The following is a 17,835-nucleotide window of genomic DNA, read 5'->3' on the forward strand; positions in this document are numbered from 1 at the left end:
TTACCTTTTCAATTCATTCTATATACTGACCTGAAAAAAAAAAAAGAAAAGTAAAATCATTTTCATCATATAATTCCCTGCTCAAAATTATCTCGTGGTTCGAGGTCCTCCAGCTTGTACAACCCAGTATCCAACCTTGTCTACAATTTCTCCCCAGCTGCCTGAACTATGCAGACTGCTTTCTCTATGAACTTCCCCAAATTCCATGCTCAATCCCAACCACAAACCTTTGGTTCATGTCCCTTTTCTACTATTCAAATTCTACCCACCCATCCAGATCCAAATAAAATTCTACCTTCTCCATTGGATCTTTCTTAACTGAATTAGATCCTAATAAGCACCGTCCCCCTTTTCTAAACTATTACAGCACTTCTACCTGTAGCATGTATTTTGCCTCAATCATACATTGTTTTGGATTGTTGGTTAATTGCTTTCTGTTTGATAGTCTCTTTTCTTCAATTAGACTATAAACTCTTGGAGAACTGAGACCTTGTGTTACATTTCCTTTTTATTCCCCTTGGTGCCTAGTTTAGTGCTCAAAGAATGCTTCTGAATGGGTAAGGAAGGAATTAAAATGAGAAACATAAGTTCTGTAGTTCTTATTTTTATTCTTGAAAATTAAAGTTCAGAAAGAACTTTTAAAAGCAAAAACACTAATTACTTTCTCTAACTCTGGAAACAGCAAAAGACAAAGCTAAACAATTTTAACATAGAAACACAGTAGAGACCAGAAAGGTGAAGGTGGAGAACTTCCTAACTATTCCTGAACTGAGTTTTCAGTATGGCTGCTGAAGATTTTTTGAAGTAAGGTCCACTCTATGAACACCTAACATGGCTATATTAAATTGTAAGCACAAAAAACATTCTAAAGGCAATTAAGAACAATTAAGAAGTATTCTTGGATTATCTATCTATGTATCTATGTATCTATGTATCTATGTATCTATGTATCTATGTATCTATGTATCTATGTATCTATGTATCTATGTATCTATGTATCTATGTATCTATCTATCTATCTATCTATCTATCTATCTATCTATCTATCTATCTATCTATCTATCTATCTATATTGCTCTTCCATGCCCTTAACACAAATGATTGAAAGTCAACTCTACTTCTTCAGATTTTCCAACTGTCATAGCAATAATTCTCTTGATAGACACAGTTTGAGAGACAGATAATACTTTGACATTCCTCCTTCCAACACTAAGTCACAGGGAAATGTCACATTTTTTTCTTGCAAAAAACATGTTTGGATCCTGAATCTCTGTGCAGGCTCTTCTGGTTTGGGTTTGATGCTTATTTGTCCCTGTTGACAGATATAAGCATCTTGGGTATAACTGCTGCTTAGAACACAGTTATAAATCAGAAGAGTAGTCATGTTTGCATTGTTATACACTTGCTTTCTTGTAGGGCAAAGAGTTCATTACTCATAAGTCTTCCTCATGATTCCCAGAGCTATTTGGTGGCAACTTTATTCCTTTATGCAATTACATTCCTTCCCTTGGCAGTGTTCCTCTATTAGCACTGGACGCCTACTTGTTGACTATAATCCTAACTGCCTGATACTCTATAGGGCCGGTTGTTGCTGGAGTGGTGGGCCTTACCATGCCCAGATACTGCTTGTTCGGAGACACTGTGAACACAGCTTCTCGGATGGAATCAACAGGGTTACGTGAGTACCTATAGTGGGATGGAAGGGGTGGTAACCTACTACTGTTTGGAAAGTGATTCTTCCTGAAGAGAGGGGAAAGAGAGCAGGGTACTTGATGTTTCAATGTTTTAAAGAAAAATAAAAGATAATTTGAGAAAATTGAGATTTAACTCATAGTTTTCCTGGTCTCTAGTGGCAAACCAGTAGGGGGTGATGTTGGATTGAACATGTACCTTTCTTGTTCTAGAAATAAAGCTGTAGCTAAGTGACATTGAAACAGCCAGTATTTAAGCAAAACAACTTTAAAAAATCCTTTGGGTAAAGTAAAAATTGTCCATCCTGGTGGTTTTGGGGGAGTCATGTTGAAAAAAGAAATAGGTAAGGAACTGACATTTTTAGTTTTTCAACTAGTTTGTGGTGACATACCCAGAGGCAGCTGCCTCCTAACTGGCTGCCATTTGCTGCTCTAGTACTCTTTTTGAGCTAGTTAGGACCCTAGGAGTTCTGGCTTCACCAAATAGCCCCCTCAAATTTAGCTAGAAACAATCTCTCAACCTAAAGAGCTTGGCATTCTGAAATAATTAATTACAACTTGTATATAAAACTCTTAGCTTTGATCAAAACATCCATGGTATCAATGATACCATTTCTTTCCCGCTTTGAGAAGAAAATGGTACAAACCATTATGACATTTTTCTGTTGCCAACAACTCTTTCTTGGTTGTATACTGCCACTGCTAAGGCAATGCCAGAATCACAGTGTACCTTTACCTATATCATGGTTGACCAAAGTGATTTGTTTATGCCAGTATAGTAAAGGCATAGAGAACAACAATAGATTGTATATACAGTTTTCATGGTTTTATTATTAAATACAAACACTAAGCTCTTAGCAGCCCTGGCTCTGGTAGTTACGAAGCAAGACAAACTCTTCCCAAATTTTAACAATATAAGCAAACTAGTCCCTGATGATATGGTGGCTTATATTACAGTGGATGGTACCCTGTCTGACTCCACTCCTCATCACTCATGTGCAGAAACAGGCTTGCACAATGAGTCCAGTCTCAGTCAGTCTAGACTATACAGCCATGATTAAGGAGGCAGCATGGAACTTAGAAGCTGTTGTCAGAATAAATTTTCTGACATCTGGGAAAGTCAGAACTCTATAGACATAGCCGAGACCATGGACATAGTCATTCGGGAACTGCTACAAGCATATGACTTTGCTCTTGAAGTACAACTCAAGGTGAGGTAAAAATGGTCATGGAACCTCAATACAGGTTTGACACAGTACCCTAGATTGATGTAACTTGTAGAAGACTAAGGCAATATTCTGGTCTGCACCAAAGAAACTCCACACATTTCACACTAAAAATATAGAACTGAAAATAGAAATGGAATTTTCAGGTTTAGGCAGCACCTCATCCAGTGATCAGTTAAGAAGAAAATAGAGTGAATCATAGGCAACAGGTGTTTATTAAGCATTGACAATGTAAGGAAAGCATTGGGAGGGATACACATGTTGTCTTTGTAGTAAAGGAGCTGGTTAGTGTGCTTTTCTGGAAGCTAATGACTGGAACTGAAATATGGCATTATGCTCTGCATCATATTGAATGTCTGTAAAGAGGTAGCCTTCAACTTCATGTTGGATATGAGACTGAGACATGTCACAGGTCTATTAAAAAAATCGAGTTTTATCAATACCTCCTTTGTGCCCCGTTGAATCCACTGAGTCTAGAATGGAAGTGACTAGTGACCCATCCCTGGAGTGATCCTCCTTGCCACACAACTAGGTGGTGGTTGAAATGAAATATCTCTCTTGAGCTGTGTGTTCCCCACCAGTAGGATTACCCTACCAAAAAGCTTCCTGACAACCAGATGCTAGTGAAATGGCACACACAGGGCTGACTTGGAACACACCAGATGATCGTATGACTTTAGGTATGGGACAACCCTTTTGAGCAGATGTTCTGGGTGACCATGAGTTAATGAGAAAGACACCAACAACAGCACTGAGCTGTCAAAAAATAAAAGTCATTGTAAGTAAACTTAGCATAAATTTCTTTGGGTTCTTTTCAGTCATGTCTTCTGACTTAGATTGTACTCAGCTTTTAAAAGAATTAGCTTCTCAAGTATATGTGAGAATAAGTCTTGGATTTTTATTTAAGATTCAACTTGAATAAGGTCTGACTTTATAGGATGACAGTCAAGAATCCTGCCTCAGTTAATAAGTGATTGTTCTTCACCAAAGAATTACACTTAATTTCCAACAAAATTTTTAGTTGGTGTCCCTTATGTAAAACTCTTATCCTAGATCGAGATCATTAGTTGGAAAATAACACATTCATGTGTGTACACAGCTAGATGTACCCACCCAAAACACAGCTATAAATATACAGTCACCATAAAATGTTGACAGAGGTCTTGGGCCATTTCTCATTGGTGTTTTATTTTAAGTATAGCAATATTGAAAGATAGTTGTATGGATGTATATGGAAGACACTCTTTTGTCTCTTAAGTAGGATATGTAAACCTTGGGAGTTCATCCCTGGAAGCAGCCTGTGAGAGAGTCTGCTTGAAGCCTCACTTCCCTCAGAGGAGGCTGTGTTTCAGCAATAGTGGTTGTTGGTTTTTCCACCTCAACCCTTGAGTTAAATTAACACCTTTCCTTTGCATGGTCTTTCATCCGAGATAGTGTCTAGGAGCTGATAGGTGCTACAGCTAATGCCTTATTTGGGCCTGGTAAGGAAGGCCATCATTCCCCCTCATTTTCCTGTGAAACTCTAACTAAAGCTCTTTCTCAGAGACTTTGTTTAGGGTCTAGTTCATTTAGAAGTGGGGGCTTTTTACATTAATATTTTCTCATTGATTTTACCTGAAAAGATTCAAAATCATGCCTCTCTTTTACAGCTTATCGCATCCATGTAAGTCACAGTACTGTGACAATTCTTCAAGCTCTGAGTGAGGGCTATGAAGTGGAGCTTCGAGGAAGGACAGAGCTCAAGGTATAATGTTCTTTTGTTTTGTGAGTCAACCCACTTGGATACACCTGCTTCTGGAGAGGTCATGGTCTGCTGAAAGAGTTTACATGGGCGTCTGAGACTCAGAACTATAATTTGGGCAGGATTTTCAGCCCCATTTTGTTGTGCCCAAAAGATTGTTCCTTTTTGCATGTTTTTTTTTTCTCTTTAAAATATGGCTACAGAAGAGGATTGTTAAATCTCCTGCATTTTTCAGACTATGAGTTGTATCTTTCTCTCTTAAATAATTGCCCAGAATTTGGCTTTCCAAGGAGCTGCACTATTATTTACATTTTCTAATTTCCATTTTGTTTACTTTTTGGCAATGCTAGACATTGTTCAATAAGCTACAATATTGATGAGTTCAGATTTTCTATTTGCCCTTTCTGACTTTTTATCTTCACCATTGACCCCCTGTTTATGTCTTTCTATGAGGACCAAGATGAGTAAAGTCAGTTCCTATGAAAGACCAACACTTTATATCACCTTTCTCTCTGTTAGGACTATCACTTGATCTGGGATTCAAAATTAGAATAATTTTCCTTTTCTTTTTCTTTCCTTTCTTTTCCTTTTTTTCTTTTCTTCTTCTCTTTCTCTCTTTTTTCTTTCTTGCCATTTCCACTGAATTTTTTCATCTTCCTCTGGATGACTCCTGGGCCTCTGGCTCTCCCTATTATAAGAGACTAGATACCTGATAATCTAATGCCTTCATTTTCAGATGAAAAACCAAGGCCCAGAGAAGTGCGGTAGTTTGATCAGAGTCACACAGTCAACTGATGGCAGAATCAGGCCAAAACTCAGGAAACTTGACTTCCCATTCATTACTCTTTCCATGGTACCATATTCACGAAAATTATTTCTTCAGTGATTTTCTTGGGCAAAGCAAAACCTGCTCACTGAGTAAAGCATAATTTGTTTCTGTCATTGGCATGCTTTCCCTCAAATGGTAGCAATGTACATATAAATGGATTTCAGAAATTAAAGGTTAGAAGGTCTGATTCTAGCCGATCAGTTCTTTGTCTAGCTAGTCCTAGTTTGTCCCTTCCAATAGATCCTTAATATCTTCCATCCAATGGGATGAGTCACTTATGAGGGAACAGAGGTTCCTTTCCCACATCTATAGATAACTCAATGAGATGATGGGGGTGGTGATATTACTTGGGAAGCGAATCAAATCACCCAAGGCTTTTGTGATCCCAATATATATTCTGTCATTTCTCAGCAGAGGAGGACAAAGACAGCTTGGTTTCTTAAAGCACTTTCCTCTCTGTATTGCTGGGCACAGTTGTCCTCATTTAAAAACTGAATTGTTGAAGAGGTGTTACTTTTGAAGCTGAAAAGGAAAAGTATGCCCCTACCCTCATTGTTTTTATTGCCCCCAAATTCCAGTCAGAAGCAATCGCATCTTTGGGTGTTTCAAATACAAAAGCTAGACTACGTCAAAAGGGCCCTTTGCAGCTTCAAGTTTCCCCCATACCAGGGAATTTTTGAATGTGCTATACAGCAAGTTGGAGGGAGAGTCTTCTCCTAAAGCCACGTCAAGTCTTGGTTATTGGGGTGGCAGTGTCCTCCTGAGGAAGAGAAATTCAGAGGAAGATACTGAGACAGAAGAAGAGAGGGGGCTCCAGGGGAAAGGAAGAGTCAATGAGAAGAAGGAAGATAATAGGAAGCAAGTCCTAAAGAAAGGGAGAGAAGCAGAGATACTTTGTGTCACTGTCCCCCCACCTTCTCACCAAAAGTCAAGTATTGGACATTACATAGTAGGGACAGGGGGACAGGTGATTCCTCATCATTTAAGGGTATGCGATATATCCCCAATAAGACTATGTCACCAGCACACTTCAAAAATTCTGATTCAGGGCTTCTGGTCAAATTGGCAGAATAGGTAAACGCTGTGCTTGCCTGCTCTCACGAACACATCAAAATTACAACTCAACTACAGAACAGCCATCACTGGGAGTTGCCAGAGTTCTGGCTGAACAGAAGTCCTACAACTGGGGACACAGAGAAGAGACCACTTCAAAACTGGTAGGAGGGGATGAGACACGGAACAGACTGGTCCCATATCTGCAGGTGGTAGTTGATAATCGGGAGGAAATATCAGCTATGAAGATTCCCCCAGAGGAGTGAAGGGTCCCGGCCTTACACCAAGTTCCCAAGCACAAGGTTCTAGTGCTGGGAAGAGAATTCCCCACAACTTCTGGCTGTGAAAACCAGTGGAGATTGTGGCTGAGTAAGACAGAGGGCTGAAGGAGCTGCAGACATTCTTCTTAAAGGGCTCATACACAGACTGATGAATTCACTCGCTCTGAGCTTGAGCACTGGGGCAGCAGCTTGAAAGATGCCGGGGAAAAACAGGGAGGAACTGAGTTGTTTGGCTTTGTAGTGAGGACTGGAGGGCAACTGTTTCCCAGACAGAAGTGCTGGTAGAAGTTTTGATTCCTTTGTTGAGCCTTCCCTCTTCCCAGTGTGCAGATGCAGGTGGCTGCCATATCTGGGTCTCCATTAATGTAGCTAACATTGGTTGCCCTGCCCAGATTATTCCCTGAGGCCCCACACCACTCAACGTGCAGGCCCACTCAAGCCACTTCCAGTGGCTTTTCCATACAAACGATCTGTCTTGGCTCATGCTGCAAACTTTCCTAAAAATCTCTCAAAAGTTTACAAAACCTAAACAAGCAGCATTTGGCCTCAGCATGCCCCGTACCTCTTGCTGAGAAGCCCCAAGCCAGGAACTAGCATCAGTTGTCCTTGGTTTGCAGCTTAACCTCTTCCAGGCATCTCCAAGCCCAGTGTGAGTGGTGGTCAACTGTGGATTGTTTGGTGGCTCATGCCAGGTGATCCTGGGCAGGGCACAGGCTGTGACTGATCTTGGCCTATGGTGGGGCCCCTTCCAGGAGGCCCAAGCCTGCATGCCCAGTGGCCAGTTCAGTCTGAGACATAGCATCACCAGGGCCACATCCAAGGATGACAGACCAAAAAGGCAGACAGGGAAGGCACCAGAATGCAACTAAAGTTAATCCTACTCCATAGGGTTGGCCCCTGCACAACAGCTCCTCCACTGTAGTCATGGCCAATCCTCACAACTAATCAATCTTAGGGTCAATCCCTCCCATTGATGTGAAAAGAGCAACCAGGGCTCAACTACAATAGGAAGGCACACAACCCACACAAGGCACACACCTAGAGCACCTAGCTCTGGTGACCAGGGAGATCACGCCACTGGGATCCACAGGACACCTACTATATAAGGCCACTTTCTTACGTCCAGGAGACATAGCAGCCCTGCTTAATAAATAAAACAAATACAGGATGCAGCCAAAATGGGAAGACAAAGAAACATGTCTCATATGAAAGAGGAGAACAAGCCTCCAGAAAAAGAACTCAACAAAATGGAGACAAGCAATCTACCAGATGCAGAGTTCAAAACACTTGTTATAAGGATGTTCAATGAACTTAAGAGAAGAGTAGATGAACTCAGTGAGAACTTTAACAAAGAGATAGAAAACATAAAAATGGAGATGGAAAATATACAAAAGAACTAGTCAATAATGAAGAATATAATATCTGAGATGAAGAGTACATTAGAAAGAATCAACAGTAGATTAGATGAAGCAGAGGCTCATATTAGCAATTTAGAAGATGGGGTAGAGGAGGACACCCAATCAGAACAAGAAAAAAGAATACAAAAAAATAAGAAGAGTTTGAAGGGCCTTTGGGATAACACCAAACGTACCAACATTCACATCATAGGGATGCCAGAAGGAGAAGAGAGATAGCAATATTTCAAGAAATAATGATGGAAAACTTTCCTAACCTGGTGAAGGAAAAAGACATATGAGCCCAGGAAGCAGAGTCCCAAATAAGATAAACCTAAAGAGGCCCACACCAGACATATCATAATTAAAATACCAAAGACAAAGAAGTATCTTAAAAGCAGCAAGAGGAAGCAGTTAGTCACCTACCAGGGAACTCCCTTAAGACTATCTGCCAATTTCTCAACAGAAACTTTCCATGCCAGTAGGGGTTGGCAGGAAATATTCAATGTGATGAAAAGCAAGGACCTACAACCAAGATTACTCTCTCTATCCATCAAAGCTATCATTTAGAATTAAAGGACAGATAAAGAGCTTTCCAGACAAGAAAAAGCTAAAGGAGTTCATCATCACCAAGTCAGTATTACAGGAAATGCTGGAGGGACTCTTTTAAGAAGGAAAAAGAAAAAAATAAAAAATACGAATAAAAAATGGTATTAACTACATATCTATCAACAATTACTTAAAAATGGCTTAAATATTTCAATTTAAAGAATCTGTAGCTGAATGGATAGGAAAAAAGTCCCTTACATATGCTGCCTGCAAGAGATTCACTTCAGATTGAAAGACACACACAGATTGAAGGTGAAGGGACAGAAAAAGATACTTCATGAAAATGGAAAGAAACAAACAAAAAACGCTGAGATAGCAATACTTAAACCAGACAAAATAGACTTTAAAACAAAAGCTATAACAAGAGACAAAGAAGAATCCAGTAATCCCACTTCTGGGTATGTATCCAAAGACACCTGAAACACTGCCTTGAAGGAACATGTGCACCCATATGTTCATTGCAGCATTGTTTAGTCAAGATATGGAGACAACCCAAGTGTTCATCAATTGAAGAATGAATAAAGAATAAGTGGTACATATATACAATGGAATATTACTGAGCCATAAAAAAGAGTGAAAATTTTCCCATTTGCGGCAACATGGATGGACTTAGAAGGTATTGTGCTGAGTGGAGTTTATGTCAGACAGAGAAAGACAAGTGCCATATGATTTTACTTACACGTGGAATCTAAAAAACAAAAAAATTAAACAAAATAGAAACAAATTCATAGATATAGAGAACATTTTGATGGCCTCCAGATGGAAAGGAGGTTGAGGGGTGGGTGAAAAAGGGGAAGGGATTTAGAAGTACAAAATGTTAGTTACAAAAAAGCCATGGGGATGTAAAGTATAGCAAAAGAAATATAGTCAGTAATATTGTAATAACTATGTATGGTGTGAGATAGATACTAGATCAGGGTGATTACTTTGTAAGAAATATAAATGTCTAATCACTGTATTATATGCCTGACCCTAATATAATATACGCCAACTGCAATTATAGAAAAATTATTTTAAAGAAAGTATTATCATAGGGGCTAGGAAAAGCTTTACTATCCATGCAAAATTCATCAACCCTAGCTTGATATCTTTCAGCCTATTCCATGGGGACGGCAGAAAACTGCCTGAGAATATGTAGGCCCTTTAGGCTCCATTTCACTTTTCAATGTCAGTTTCGTTCAGATATATGGCCTAGTCAGTAGCTTTTTAATTCTTACTTTTTAAAAATAAAATGGACGACTGGAGTTTTATGTCCTCTATTGAGAATAAAAGAAATGAAAGAGGAAAAAAAATTGTGTTCAACATTTCTACCCCTCATCCACTTTGTGCTGCTGGAAAGCAATAATTGCTCTAGTACATGGGTCAGAAGGACCATGTTTGATGGCCAGCCAGGTGTGATTTCAGAACTAAAAATATCCTCTCTTTCCATCTGATGAAATTTCTCCATCAGAGTCTCTTCTCTTGGGCTCAAGGCTTGGACCTAGTAACAACAACACTTTTACTGCCATCTCTTTCATTGGAATAATGATACTTAAAGTTGTTTCCCTTAGTGAAATCAAAGATGTGGATTGGACTGGGGGAAAGAAGAGAACATAGAAAAGTTGAGTAATTGGGTGGCTGGCAGATACAAAGAAAGAGACCCAAAATGAGAAAGTTGCGGTAGCTTGATAGAGGACTCATTTAAAGATGTGAAACTCAGCCTCTCTGGGGCGCTGTCCCACTGCCCACTCCAAACCTCTCTTGTACTCTGCTGGGAACAAATCATCAGTGCTTAACTGGCCAATTCTATTTTTTTTCAATACTTTCCTAATGGCCTGGTGATAGGTCATCTTATCACTTCTTTTCTTACATGAGTCCTGTTTCAGTTACTGTGTTCCTGACAAGTTTGAAGATCCTTGCTGAGACTTTGTATATATCTTGGCTTATCTGTTGTATTTACCAGAGCCTCTTATTTACATTCTGAAAAGACTTCCCCAAATAGTTGTTCTCAGCCAGATTATGTTGTCCTTGACAGCAGTGGACACTTTCTGACCTTGTTCTGAATTCTGGGACTAACTATTATCTGATTCTCAGGTCCTTAAGCATTATCCCTGTTTTACTTGTAATTTCTACTTTTTTCCCCAACCTTTTCCACCTCTGCCCTCAACCCTTAACAAATATACATGAACATGCATGCGTACTAGCACATGCACACACACATGCATCCACATGCACCACACCCCCACACCCACACACCCACACACTCACACCACACACCAGCAATTTAGCTAAGAAATAATGAGGTTGTAATAACAGAGTCCTGAGGGTTAGAAGATCTGGTCTGTATTTCTTGTCCATTAGTGACTCAATGTATGACATCAGATGAGTAACTTCATCCTCTCTGTGCTTCCATTTCTCCACATAAGTCCTTTTCTGACCTGTGATTATCAGGAAGCACATTAATCACAAGGTTTAAAATTCCCCCAAATTGCATTTTGGCCTGTAGACCTGCCTATTGACTGCAGTATACTGGAAAAGCTATATAGAGTAGAGGCAAGAGTAATAAAAATTTGGAATCTAAGGTGTTAACTAGACTTATTGTGGTGATCATTTCACAAAACATATACAAATATTGAATCATTATGTTGTGCACCTGAAATTAATAAAATGTTGCATGTCAATTATACCTCAACAAAAAATAGCAAAGTCACAGTAAGAAAAAACTTGGAGTCTGTTAAAGTTGGCTTCAAGTACCAGCTATGCCTGTTTCTTGACATGTCACTTAATCTTCATGAACCTCAGTGTTCCCATTTGCAGAATGAGGTTAATAATAAATCTACCTTCCAGAAGTTTTGTGAGGATTAATAAGACAGGAGATTAAAACTGTCTTAAAAGTGTCAGGGCAAAGTAAGATGCTTTTATTTGAGAGGTTTCTAGGGCTGCTTAGAGATTGATATTGAGTCATAGAGTTTGATTTAGGTTTTAGTTGTTACATACTTGTTTGCACCCTCTCTCTTCGACAGAATTTTGGAAGTAAGGTGGGTAAACAGAGAGCTAGTATTCTAAGGATTCTTCTGCATGGTCTCTAAAACCTTAGAGAGTCCCTGGAACTCCACCGCATACTCTTTGATTTGGAAGCTTGCCTGAGTCTCTAACACTCCCATCCTCTTTTGCAACCATTAGTTTTGGCATCCCTGTGTGTCCCCAGGACTGATCCAAATATCTGGACAATCCTGGCCTCTGCAAAGCTCCCTTGGGCCTCTGTCCTGAGAGCCTCTAGATCTCAACACAAACAGTAAAATATGGCTGGGGGTTGGAGTCCTCAAGTTTGAACTTTAAGACTATGTTTTACCAAGATGAGGTCCAATGATACCTTTGAGTATTGCAAGTGCTCAAGGGTTGAGAGTTCCAGTTAATGGAACACTCTGATTATCTACTGAGCAACCGTTTTATACAAGACACTGTACTAAGCACTGTGCGGAAAAGAAATTACTCAGGAGACAGAAGAGTTGGGCTTGTGTTTAGAGCTGAAGTCATTGACTGAATAGGTTTTTGTCTAACTACACTGCGAACTCCTTTAGGACAGAGCCATCTCTGTATTCCCAACTCTGTTACTGTGAGGGTGGAATAACTGTAAGAATGTGTGGTGTGAGTATATTTTCAAGTTGTTTGCCCCTTCTGAAAACAGAGTAACCACAAACAGTCCAATTATTTGAGGTTTAAGATGAATTGGTTGCCAATTCATTGGAGGTTGGTCTATTGTGGTATTCTCTTCCTATTTGCTTCGTGGAGGGCTTGTTCAGAGTCTTGAACAAAATATTTGCAAAATGCTTTAACATTCTCCAATTAAATGTGCTAGTTGTTATTATAGTTGTCATTGTCGTTAAGGGGTGAATATATGTAATATGAAATATATAACAATGAAGGGTCAACCCTAATTGGAATTTCTAAGTTAAACAATTTAGAACTGTTCCAAATGAGATCTGCTGAAACTAAGACCATATTTCAGATTAATGAGTTGGAAACATATTCCATTATTTTCCTCAGTCTTAGTAAACACGGTTTTTTGTTTTTGTTTTTCTTATGGATTGGAGAAAATGAGGACAGACAAAAGAGAATTGAAAGGAGGAGAGAGAAACACATTGAGAAGAGGGTTTATTGGAAGAAAGGGAGGACAGAGCAGAGGCAGAAAATTTGACTCCTCCAAGGTCATCATTAAGGCTCTGGATGACCAACTTGAGTTTATACTCCCTTTATCATCTCAGACCTATGGTTCTTGAAAGCCAACTAACTGGGCTATAGATGGAGGCCTCCCTGGGGTCTCTCTAGATCTGTAAGAATTTCCTGGCAGGGTGAAAAGAACAATGCAGAAATGTAGAACTCTCAAAGCAGCCCGGGTGCCCTGGCATTAAAAACACAGTTGCACGGCCTGCTTTCCATTTCTATTCCCTTTCTGGTTTTTCTGAGAGTTGTTGGATGGCAAGGTATTGGGGGGAGGTAGACTCTAAATGTATGTACTCTAGATACAAAAGACAATGTGTTGCCTAATGCCAAAAGATTAGGGTAAAAACGACAAACAAAATCTTCAACTGAGCATCCAGATGTTTGTTTGCTATGAAGCCAAACAACCACACATTCCTGAAAATGGAGTGGCATGGCGACAGGTAGACAAAACATCTGGATGACAGCTTGAAATGGTGTTCACTTTTCATCTGGCTGCTATGGCACCTTTTGGAGATTGCCTGAGCCTCAAGTATATATGGCAAAGAAGCTGTGCTGAGAAAGGAAGACTCCAGGGAGTGGTGACAAAGGGAAAGCAGAGGCAATTTCCGAGCCAAACCGAATGCTTGTATCCTACTGATCAGAAGGATTTCTTTAGGTTTATAGGATGTTTAATATTTTCCATATTTTCTATAAGGGCAAAGGCACAGAAGAGACTTTCTGGCTGGTCGGAAAAAAAGGCTTCACAAAGCCCCTTCCTGTGCCTCCACCAGTGGGCAAAGATGGGTAAGTGGTGTTCACACTTTACTGGAGTCTTCCATTACTCTGACACACTCTCTTTACTAACTGTTTTTGTGTCTCTCCTGCCCTGCAGGCAAGTGGGCCATGGCCTGCAATCAGTGGAGATCACAACTTTTCAAAGTAGAAAAGCAGAAAGGCAGCTGGTGAGAAACAAGCCATAAGGTAATGGCCAGCAGGAAAACAGAGCATAGGAGCTTGCCAAACTTTTAAAGCTGGGGCTCCCTTTGGCATGGGTGCCATTCTCAGCCTACACTCTGTTGGCAGAGTGTGATGGTGTTGATGAACTTGCAAATTCTTCTGAGTTATGCAAAAGCCTCTTGCAGAGTGAGCTGCATCTGAGGGAGGCTGGCTGCCCTGGCCTGAGAGAGACCCTTGCCTCCTGCACTGATAACACATTTGAATGTTAACAAGGCTTGCCTTGTTATCCAGTTGTCAGGCAGGTGCATGCACCTGTCTACCATTGTTGAGCACCTGGGCCACATGGTGAGCCACCTCAAGTCTTTAGAGACTAACATCTATCTAAACAACTCAGAAATATCGCAGTGACCCCCTGTTCCTGGGATCTATTGGCAAGACCAAATTTGAGGGAATGCTTATGTCATTTCCTCTGGAGGCACTGTCCAATCCCTTCTAAAGTTAGCGTTGTCAACCAAACTAATACTGACTATTCTTTGACTGCCTGGCTTGAATGCAGGACAATTTCCCCCATCCCTCTTCATCTACTAGAATGATATGATTCTAAAGCAGCAAAAACAACCTAATTATCAAGAATTCTTCCCATATATTTCTCTCTGAGGAATCCATTGCTTTCTTGGGCTCCTCTCAGTTTCTCTCCTCTTCTTTATCTTGCTTTCTTATTCTCTCTTTTATGAGGACTTTGACCCCAAGACCCATTGCTCCCTCTACATATCCTTGGAAATCACAAGATTCTAAAGTAAACATTAGGGCATCTCCACACATTTCAGTTCACTTTTTTTTAGCATGTTCCAGAATAATCACAGTTCTAGCAACAGCTACCAAAGGTATCCACGTACTTCCTATTTTTCCACTAGCTTCTGTTGACTTTATCAGCTCTCTATTACTGTTTCTCTACTAAGGAAACTCAGTGCATCTTCATTCCTGCAACTATCACAGGTAACCTCTACAAGTCAAAGTAGTTATGCTTCAGAAAGTCTTCTGTACTGAGCAGGTGGCTCCCCTGCCACCCTGCCACCTGGGGCCTGGCTCTGTTCTTGTCTATTGAATAATACAAGCAGATAAGTAGCTGGGACATACATTCATCCAATTTTCAGGAACATTCTATCCTGTGAGGAAGGAAACACACACAGACATTCAGTCTTAGTCTCTATCTCCTTCTGTCTCTCTGTCTGTCTCTCTGTCTCTCTCTCTGTCTCTCTGTCTCTCTGTCTCTCTATCTCACACACAGAGGAAAAGGTTTGGAGGCTCTTGAAGGGTTTTCACTTTGGCAGGGTGGTGTGCAGGCATTGAAATTACTGTACAAGAAACCTTTCCTAAAAATGTGTTGGAGTTTATAGCATAAGACACTGTGGCTGACTCACTATCATTGGTTATGTGCTTGGTACTGCTTTCCCAGCATTGCAGACGTGTGTGGCTTAGGCCATTTACACTCATTCATCTGAACCCCCTTGACAGAGGGCAAGCTTCTGTGGACGGTGGGTATATAGAAAGATAGAAGACAATAGGGCCAAAAATAGGTTTGACCTCTGATCCTGGCCTCACTAGCACTTGTGCTTTAGTCGGCATGCTAATTGACCACAATGTCCTTGGTAGGCTGTGCAAATCACAAAAGTCCTCAAGAAGAGCACTCTTGACAAACTTCAGAAAGCTTGACCTAAATCCAAGAGCTCTCGGACATCTCACTTATCTCATTAAATGTCACATGTTGATGTCACCCAGTAACACCACCTATTCCAGAATGTTTCAGAGTGACTTTTAGTGAGATAGTTACAACTTACAAAAGAACCACAATACCTCTGAATGCCTCTCACTCACTGCCATCATCATGGGAGATGTTAGGGGAAAACTTGAAATCCTTAGATAGCCCTGTGGAATCAGACAAGGAAGAAAGAAAGATGCTGTGAAAGGGAGCAAAGCTTTGGCAAACTGTTTAAAGGTGTTGCCTCTCAGGCAGGGCCCTGCTCTCTACCTAATAGCTCCTTCGTCATGTCCACAAATATCCACCATTTTACAAACCTTCCTAAAGGTTATCGCTTCATCTTGTTACTAAAATTTCACCAACTTGGGTTCATTTGGGATTGTCAAGCCTCCTCTTTCAACCATAGATGTACCTTTTGAAGGGTAAGTGGCAATTAATCAGTCATATTATAATGAAGATGACTGAGCTAAATGTCCAGGAGGACATGGAAGTTTCATTTTGATTGGTACGAGAAGAAACAAGAAAGTTTGCAGTTTTAAAGAATGGATGGTCACAGTGGAGGGCTTGAGAGAACACAAGAGCAATGGATCCCTGGGAGATGGGAAACAGGTGAAAAAAGTATGGAGATAGAAAAGTCAGTTTAGATTCTACCACTTTAAAACCTTTGCTTTGGGTTTTCCTTAGACTGCACCCCGCAAAAAATGAGAAGCATATACCCTTTTTCTTCTACTCTCAGTACCTTGGACCCTTGCCAGAGCTTTAATATAACTCTGCTTTATGTAAGTTAAATCAACCTTTGTGGACTGGCCGAGAAACTTGACCACCACATATACACCACTGTTTCTATGGAGCAACGTTGTCCAAATTCCAAACCATTGACATAAATGTTTAGGACATACCTCATTAGTAAGTTGAGGACTACCTGTATATTAACATGGTCTTTTTTAGTTAAATTTATTTTTTTAAAAAAATTGTAAATAGCAACATCTATTTATGCAAACCTGACAAATGTAATAATGTTTATTTGTTCAATGATCCAGGAATGTTTAGCAATTTGCAAACTGTTCGTGGAGTAGAGTGGTGTTGCGGGGCTTGGTATCAGTCATATTGAAACCCTGTGAAAGGCCTAGGGTGGAGAAGGTATATTGTTTTCTCTTTTCCCCACCCAGGAGCAAAGGACCCCAAGACTGGAATCTTCTCTTGGTGAGGCAATGGAAAAATCTCACTCCATTTCAACAAATTGTTCTGCCTGGCAAGAAATTAATGAATGACTGTACTTCTGAAGACGATCAATCTCCAGGGTTATTCAAGCCTAATTCTAGTGTAAGAGGGCCCTGGGAAGTAAATTTAATAAGCTTTGTTCACTACACAGCCATCACCAAAAAGACATTTTGAATGTAAACTTCAATGGATGTGAACTCGAAGGAAGGGAAGAAAACAACCTCCAAGTTTAGTCATTTCAAAACAGCAGGCAAACTTGGACTGAGATCAGAAGGTCTCTATTTTCACAGAAAAAAGTAGGAGGCACTTTGTTTTCTTTTTCATTTTGTTTGAATTTCTAAGAAATTATTTAATGAGCACAATTTATAACTCAGATACTATGAGATAGCGCCAGGAAAAAATTTTGCAGCAAACACACATCTGAATCCCAGTCCACTGTGACTTCAGTTGGGTGGAATGCATAGGGAATAACGGGTTAATTGGATAACTGAGAACTAAGAAGAAGTTCATTTGTTTTCTTATTTCTTATTATTTGAAATCTTTCCAAAACTGTCATGGTCTCTTTTCTTCTCTAAGTAAGGAGAACCTAGGCAACATAATTGAATTGTCCTTGCTAGGTAGGTGAGTATCTCACTGGGCCTCAGGGTCATATTCTGAATATTATGGAAGAGATGTAAGAGATATTATCAAGGTAAAAGATACAGAAGTAATGGATTGGATTCAACAATTCTTTTAAAGTTTTGAACTTTCTTCCCTTCCCCTGCCCACCCTACCTTTCAGGCCCCTACCTTTGTTCCTGAAATAAATTCCTTTGAACATTTGTTTTAACTTCACACTTTTACTTTTCCAGATTCTACTTTTAAGAGGTTATTGGCAGTGGCTTGCCACAGTC

General features: G+C 40.0%; 1 protein-coding gene across 1 annotated transcript in view; it reads left to right on the forward strand.

The window, feature by feature from the left end:
- Positions 1 to 13,986, forward strand: part of GUCY2F (guanylate cyclase 2F, retinal) — an 82,897-nt gene extending 68,911 nt beyond the window's left edge. The window contains exons 15-18 of the mRNA XM_039879751.1: positions 1,580 to 1,678; positions 4,567 to 4,661; positions 13,722 to 13,810; positions 13,899 to 13,986. Of these exons, the coding sequence (XP_039735685.1) occupies positions 1,580 to 1,678; positions 4,567 to 4,661; positions 13,722 to 13,810; positions 13,899 to 13,986 (371 nt within the window). The remainder of the gene's footprint in view (positions 1 to 1,579; positions 1,679 to 4,566; positions 4,662 to 13,721; positions 13,811 to 13,898) is intronic.
- The last annotated feature ends 3,849 nt before the right edge of the window (positions 13,987 to 17,835 follow it).

Source organism: Pteropus medius, unplaced genomic scaffold, assembly GCF_902729225.1.
Source record: "Pteropus medius unplaced genomic scaffold, Ma_sr-lr_union100, whole genome shotgun sequence".
Classification (NCBI taxonomy): domain Eukaryota; kingdom Metazoa; phylum Chordata; class Mammalia; order Chiroptera; family Pteropodidae; genus Pteropus; species Pteropus medius.